Source organism: Aulonocara stuartgranti, assembly GCF_965226115.1.
Source record: "Aulonocara stuartgranti genome assembly, chromosome: 20".
Classification (NCBI taxonomy): Eukaryota; Metazoa; Chordata; class Actinopteri; order Cichliformes; family Cichlidae; genus Aulonocara; species Aulonocara stuartgranti.
In genome coordinates, this window is record NC_138956.1 from 29,356,789 (window position 1) to 29,364,772 (window position 7,984).

Sequence of the window (7,984 nt, forward strand, 5' to 3'; positions counted from 1 at the left end):
CACGCCCACGTGACAGTGACGGTTTAACGTGGACAGCTGCTGTTTGGGGTGGGGGAACTCCAGGCCACGAGGGCCGGTGTCCTGCAGGTTTTAGATGTGTCCTTGATCCAACACAGCTGATTGAAATGGCTAAATGACCTCCTCAACATGTCTTGAAGTTCTCCAGAGGCCTGGTAACGAACTAATCATTTGATTCAGGTGTGGTGACCCAGGGTGAGATCTAAAACCTGCAGGACACCGGTCCTCGAGGCCTGAGGTTGGACACCCCTGGTGACGTCAGCCTCCACAAAATAAACAACTGCAGCCCGTTTTCTCAGCGCAGAACTGTTGGAGCCTGTTTCCTCTCAGAGTGACTGATCTGGGTTAAAAGTAACAAACGGGATTTAACGGGAGGGAGTGATGGACACTGGGCAGCAGATCAGTCAGTTTACAAACAGGAAACCGGGCTGAAATAATCTGTTTCCAGTAGGCTGATAAGTGCTCTTTATTTCAGCATGAGAAATGTCTATAAGTACGTTTTGAGCACTTTGAGCTGATCATCGTCTTAAAACAAAGATAAAACAAAAGCACATTTATTTTCTGAGGGGAGTGTAGTGAGCAATTCACTACAATTCACTACAATTCACTACGTTGATTCAATAGAATCACCTGATATTGACTAAACATTGTTTCAATGTCTCCTGGGGACTCTATGAATTAAATTCTCAGTGCCCCGAACTTACAATAAAACATTACAAATACAATTACTCAACATAAGATTCCCCATAACACCTGCCTTTTCATTTCCCCTGATTCATGATGCGCTGGTACCCAAGAAGGTGACCATTAGCCCCATCGTATCAACTCCATAGTGTTTGTTGAATCTCTATCAGATTGTGTGGCCTGCTATCTGAGTGACTGTCTTGCAAACTAATCCAACTTCTTAATAGCAATGAACTGGTCTGCATTGGTGCATCATATCTTTATTCTCTTCCCCCTCCTGCCCCCCCCCCCCCCCTTTCTTAAATAGATAACTATCATATCTGATATCATATCTCACAGTACAATAATATTGAATGGGTTGCATTGTTGTATTTTGTCATGTTTCTCAGGTCTTTGTCTGAATTTCTACGAACATTATTGCTAAGGATTGTCTTATTGCATTGGAGTCACACTGGGTTAAATATGTACACTTGGGTTTTAAGGGGTATTTATTATTTTCTTCTTTTTTTTGGGTTGTATGGAAGCCCCAAACGCAATTTCATTGTTCTTGACAATGACAATAAATAAATAAATACTAAATACTAAACTAGCCAATGATGAACTTGAGTCCGAGCATATCACCGATCTTAATGGTCTTGCGTCTTCAAACCATTTCTGATAATAATCTTGCGCTGATGATCCATCTCTGATCTTTTTCCTTACTTTGACATGAAGCTCAGGAACAATAAATGTTATCCTGCTTTAGTTGGATCAATCGCGCACTGCTGACACAGTCTCCATGCACAGCTTAGAGGGAACACTGGTTGGATGTATTCCTTTATGGATCTGTGTAGATTTTAACTGTAATACTGATCAATACATGCCTGCACTGTAGGTGAGTTTAAAAGAAAAACCCAAACCACATGACACTGATGGACAGATAAATGAAAATGACAACATTTCTGCCAACATAAGAGGTCAATAAGATGACACTTTAGTCGTGCACATGTAAGTATGTTTACGCACATTCACCCTGCAGTCAAAATCACATATTTTTCTTTACTCTTTGTCTGTATTGCATGGAGTATAAATACGACATACCTCATAAACATATAATTTGAACTTGCTCACCAACCTTCAACAAACGTTACAAAGTTTGCTAACATTTTCTCAAGTGTAGTTTTTCCCTCCTCTGCTGTTTTAACCAATGGATCATTTTATTCACTTTCAGTCTAAAATAAAATTCTGCCCATTTGTCAGAAGATTCAGCTCATTCATACACATTATTATTGAGCATCTGTACTTTGGTCAAGAGCCTGCTGGCATCCAGCTGAAGGAAGATGTTCTGAAGTACTTCACAGCCGGCTTCAGTTGCTGAGGGTAAATGAGATTCAGTGTTCCTGAATCTGCACATGCAGAATCCATGTAAGAAACAATGCTTTGTCTGTGCTGGCATCGCCTCTCTCAACAGTGATGGTGAAGATGCCACCGGGACAACTTGTTCCAGCTCCCTATTGAGATCATTTATAAAGGAGGGTGCAGCAAGAATATTTTGCACAATTATAAGTTACTCTCTGAAAAACAACATCATACTTCAAACACTGCTATGTGCATAAAAATATGAATATGTAGAACTTCTGTAACATTATTACCATTTGTAACATTAATATACACTTATTAAGCAGTTCATTAGGAAAACTGATGCAATGCAAGAATTGTCATAAATTTGTACTTTTACTAATATTTTATTTTTAGTCCTATTTTCATGTTTTCAGTGGGAGAAACGTTTCATCACCTCTCCGGTCAGGCAGAATTGCCTTATCTGGATGACTGAGCACGCCAGACTGTTTTTTACATCAGTATTGTGTTTACACATAATAATTTGCCCTTTTGTTACATTTTTTCATGCCATCAAAGTATTTTCATTGATAGTACTTGTTTTATCACAGCCATGTACAGCTGTGAGTGTTTGACAGCGCTATGGTCTACAAAGATACATCTTTTTGTGAAATGAATAAAATAATTTTCCTCCATCACAAAAAGCATCTGTACTTCTCTGTTCAAAGCAGAGCTCCGTTTACAGAAACAGTATTTTAGCATCACTTCATTCAAGATTGACAGAAACAAAAAAGAAAAATGTTTTGGTTTACCTTTACACTGTTCAATGACCAACTGTGGTTAGGCCCAAAGGCTTCATTCGCCACAGCAGGTATGAGGAGGAGGAGGGGCGGATATCAGAGAAGCAGTGAGGAGAAACAGGGAGGACAGGACGTTCTGGCATAAATCACTTGTTTCTGTTTAAACCAAAATGATCAGGCTCTTTAACAAATCTCTCTCTAAGCAGCTGTAGACATTTATAATAAGAGCCTGTCAGTGACAGAAAGAAGCACTTTTAATGATTAGACTTTTATCAGCTAACAGTTTCCATAATGGACAAACAGGTGCCTTTGTCACCATTGACAACTGCAGTAGTTTCACTTAAAACTGGATTAATTTCAAAATCTGCCGCTCTCATTTCTATAAGAGTCCTTTATACATCTGCTCATGCCAGCATCTCCACCAATAGCATTCACTCAGGCTTTTTTAGTCTTTCCTGTGGCACGAGACAGGCGTCCCCATTATCCCCCCTATTGTTCACATAGAGCACCTGTCAGTCTTTCTGAGATCCTCCTCTATTTTTAGCTGAATTTCCCAATTAGGCACAGAATTTAAGTTATCGCTTTGTGTTGATGATTATTGCTGTATGTCCCAGATCCTGTTCTCTCCAAATCATTTATTTTATCTGCTTTTCACAGATTTGGTTCATTCTCTGATTATAGAGTGACCCTCGCTAAAAGTTAATGCTAGCCTATCATCATTACTGCTCACACATTCTGATGTCCCTTTTTAAAATTAGGCCCCTCTGACTTTAAACATCAAGGATCAATGTAACATTAAATGCTGTTTTCTCTGCTAATTAAACAGGACCTCCAAAGATAGGGAAGCTTACTTCTTTCGCTTATTGGTAAAATCAGTGTGATTAAAATGACCATCTGAACAAATCCACACTTCAGAGATGTAAAATTCAGAGGCGGATTGTCACTTCCTAACTTCCTGTTCCATACTGGACAGCGCATATCCCCAAAATCTCCTTCTGGTTCAGATCTTTGGACCTTCTATGGCGCAGTGTAGAGCCCCTGTCCTGTTTCTCATCCACTCTAAATGCTTTACTTCTTCTATTCCATCCAACCTCTCTGGCTTAACCCTTAGTTCACTCCACACTGAAAATTTGGCATCAGTCTAGGAGGCATGTCAAATTTAACTCTCTAAGTATCTACGTTATCTCCTTTATTGAGGAATCATCTGTTTCAACCATTTTAGCATGATATAATAAGGGGCTGGCATGTTTTAATGATTTTTACAATGATGGTGTTTTCTGCAGCGTCACAGATCTCTCTCTCTCAGATCTCCGTCCTTCTGACCTGTTTCAGTGCTTTCAGATTAGACATTGTGCCAAAGTTTTATTCCCAGTTCTTTTCTCCACAGCAGTGGGAGGAGCTTATGAGCCAAGACCCTCTTCAAAAGCCAATTAGCTCTAAAGTTTATAATGAAATGTCGTTTTTTGATTCCTCACCAGTTACTAAAGGCTGCTTGGGAACGTGAACTGGGTCTAAATTTGGGGGATGACTGGTGAGACAATGCTCTAAAAGAATCACACAGGTTCAGTCTGCGTTCGGCTTTCTCTCATACAGTCCTGCTCTCTAAAACCTGACAGTCACAGATCCATCCCAGTCTCACTGACTCTCTGGCTCATCACTTACTCACTTTTGGCAGAATTATTTCGATTTCATGGGACATGAAAAAAGGACATTTTCAGTGATCATTAAACCTTTCCCCCATGTTGCCATGTCCCACTTGACCTCTAACCAATAAATATTTTAACGTTTACTTTCTTAATGGCAGGACGTTATCTTCTTCTTCACTGGAAGTCGACTAAAGCTCCCTCCAGCACTCAGCGGTTCAATGACACCATGTCTTTTCTAAAATCAGCGAAGCTCTTAAGATATTACGGTCCATTACAGTCCTGTAAGTGTAGGTCACTGGGAACTACAGCAGTCCTGGTGTTTACTGGGAGTAACCTTCAAAGACCAAAAGAAAAAGCTGAAGCCTGCAGTGATATGATTCAAATGTGCTGCAGTGGAGAGCTGAGGGGCTACTGACAGTGTTTCACTGTTCTTTGCTGCCTTCTGTTGTTTCCTATTTATAGACTTCTCTCTTTTAATCCCTCTGTCACCCCTCCCACCATCCTCCTTGAATTTTGTGAGATAGGTCAAGAGCCTTTTTTTAGTTTCACAGTCCTCTCACAATAAAGGTAGAGGGAGTTATAACTGCCAGTCCTCGTGCTGTGTCTGAGTGTGCTCTTGTTTCAACTGCAGGATCAGATAAGCAGCCATGGATGATGTATATAAAGCAGCGGTGAGTACTGATATTGCCGAGTATGCTGTTATATTTCCTTCTATAACATGTTTTCTATGATATACATATTTATTGGACAATTACATAATTATATTATAAGACAGACTGTATAGTTGTTTTTTAACAACTGTCAGTGTCCTCCTGAAAATGTGAAGTTATGTTATTATTGTAAGCTTTGCGTTACTGGAGCTTTACAGTGAAATCTGAGTTCAGTCAGCCTTGTGTACCAGTGTGATATATTTGACCAACTTCACAATGCAGTGCAATGAAGAATTTTAGGAGAAAGTTCATAGAAAAGAAAAAGGGATTCATTTGAATATTTGCCCGAGGTCACCAAACTCATGTTGGAGTCAAGACGCTGGTCTGAAAATGGTTTGAAAATGTCACTTTTATATGTATAAATAAATGGTGCCTGACAAGAGAACAAAGAACAGCTGGACAGTTGAAGGGAAGAAGAGAAGTGACAGCTGCTGACTCCGTCAACTCAACTCCCATAAACAAGAATAGCAAGTGAAGAAATTAGTGTCACATTGCAGTCCATACTGAGAGCAGGAGTGAAGCTGCAGACGTGAACCTCTGCTGCTGCTGAGTGCCACAAACAATCACCAAATGAAAAACACAAGTCAGATGAATTTCATGTCAATTAAAATGTGATGTTTTCCTCCAGGTCGAGAACTTAACAGAGGAGCAAAAAAATGGTGAGGAAACGACTTCTTTTCATTGCTGTCTTTCTCTTTATTAGATGAAATGAAAAATGCTTTATTCATCCCACCTTTGAGAAAGAAGTTATAGAATTATAATTCAGTGTCATTTCTACAGCGCCAAATCACAACAACAGTCACCTCAAAGCACTTTATATTAATAATATGAATATGTTTTGTTTTCATTATTTTTTGTGTTAATTTTGTTTCAATTACAGATCCTGATTATTTTTCATGACAGGAGAAACCAATGAACCATTTCAGGCTTTTATTTTAAATACTTTTTGAGGGATTCCTGATCATTGCCTCAGATTTCCATGTGTGGAAAAAGGCCTGAGATTGTGAAGTATCTGATATGTGAAGCTACGTTTTCAAGCAAGCATAAATAAATATTTTAGACAAATCAAAGATGGTTAAACAGAAAACAAACAAAATAAATAAAACTAAATTGATAAATTTGTGGTTGTTGGATTATTTCATTGTTTGACAATAAACCTCACACCACAGGAAAGCCTATTTCTTTCCCATAAATGGTGCCAGAATAAATAACAGTATTTTTCCAGTGTAAATATTTTCTTTTGTTTTCTGTTTTCCATTGTGGATAAATTATAAGATAAGATTATTACAGTGAATTCCTGTAATATTAGATGATGTAAACAAGCCCCCGATAGAAACAGTTCAAAGTTAGTTTCGTCCTCACAGATGTTATATTTTCAGCATCAGTCTGGTCTGCATCGGCTGTTTGTTGTTGTGTGCAACGTTAACAACAATCTCAGTAACAAAAATGATTTGTTTTTTCAGAGTTCAAAGCTGCGTTTGATATCTTCATTCAGGATGCAGAGGACGGCTGCATCAGTACCAAGGAGTTAGGAAAGGTGATGAGAATGCTGGGACAGAATCCCACTCCTGAAGAGTTACAGGAGATGATTGACGAGGTGGATGAAGATGGTATGTCAGTATTAGTATGTTGCCATCAGGAACATGTTTATTTCACGACATGGTTTGCATATTTAAAAAAATTAAAAGGTGAAAAAGACATTATAGTCCTGATTTATTTATTTGCTGTATTTTCACAGGAAGTGGGACGGTAGATTTTGATGAGTTCCTGGTTATGATGGTCCGCTGCATGAAGGAGGAGAGCAAAGGAAAATCTGAGGAGGAGTTGGCTGAACTTTTTCGCATGTTTGATAAGTAGGTCTCTTTTGCATTTTTTGTTCACACGCAGCCAGAATACAAAGAAAATACCACCAGCCTGATACCACACAAATCATTGCTAACTGCCAGTAGGAGATTCAGGGATGTTTTGAATATTATTGCGTATGTGAAGTACACATACAGTAAAAATCTTAATGCCAAAAGAGCTCAGCGAGTATTCCACGTAGGATTGATGAGTGTATTTTTATGTGAAGGAATGGAGATGGATACATAGACTTAGAAGAGCTGAAGTCCATGCTGGAGTCCACTGGAGAGGCCATCACTGAAGATGACATCGAAGAGTTGATGAAGGATGGAGACAAAAACAATGATGGCAAAATTGATTATGATGGTATGGGAAGCAGTTTATTTGTAATTAAAATGTGCACAAAACAGCTGACTCCTGACAACATAAGGAGAACATTCTCATCACGTTCACAAACCATTTCACGGAGAATGATTACAGAGTCACTGAGCTCTTTATTGTGGCTGACAAAGTGCATAAAGTAACAAAAATCAGAAACTGAGTTCAAAAGGCAACTAAACAAAATCCAAAGGAGTAACTGTGAAAATGATATTTATGGACTTTGATTTTAAAACCCATAGATTTGAAATCAAACAGTGTTGTGTAGAAAAGTTCAAAATAACATTGTTTCCTCCATTGTACCCAGTCATGGATCGTTAGTAATGAATAGCTTTGCTGATGTGACTGATGTACTGACCTGTTCGTTGTCTCTGATAGAGTTCCTGGAGTTCATGAAAGGTGTTGAATAAAGGATTCTGCCGGAGGCTTCACATCTTCTATCTTCTACATGCGTTGGCAACATCATCGAAGGCCTTCTTGAAGATATCTTCACCGGTTTTTCTAATACTGTACCTTCAAGGCCTTAACAGCTTTTCCAGGAGATTTCATTGAATAAAATATTTTTTCTGAATAAAAATACTTAGATGTT

The 7,984-nt window shown here is 38.7% G+C and overlaps 1 protein-coding gene across 1 annotated transcript; it reads left to right on the plus strand.

Annotated features, from left to right (window-relative positions):
• Positions 1-5,025: 5,025 nt before the first annotated feature.
• LOC309696966 (troponin C, slow skeletal and cardiac muscles-like) lies at positions 5,026-7,984 on the plus strand. Its single transcript, XM_082518527.1, has 6 exons — positions 5,026-5,136; positions 5,804-5,834; positions 6,639-6,785; positions 6,914-7,028; positions 7,247-7,383; positions 7,774-7,984. Exons 1-6 carry the CDS (start codon positions 5,113-5,115, stop codon positions 7,803-7,805), a joined length of 486 nt encoding a protein of 161 aa, XP_082374653.1. The 5' UTR covers positions 5,026-5,112; the 3' UTR covers positions 7,806-7,984.

Coding starts and splice junctions, on each gene's coding strand:
- LOC309696966 (XM_082518527.1), top strand. CDS start 5,113: ATGGATGATGTATATAAAGCAGCG. Junction 5,137..5,803: donor ATGATGTATATAAAGCAGCG/GTGAGTACTGAT, acceptor GTTTTCCTCCAG/GTCGAGAACTTAACAGAGGA. Junction 7,384..7,773: donor TGGCAAAATTGATTATGATG/GTATGGGAAGCA, acceptor TGTCTCTGATAG/AGTTCCTGGAGTTCATGAAA.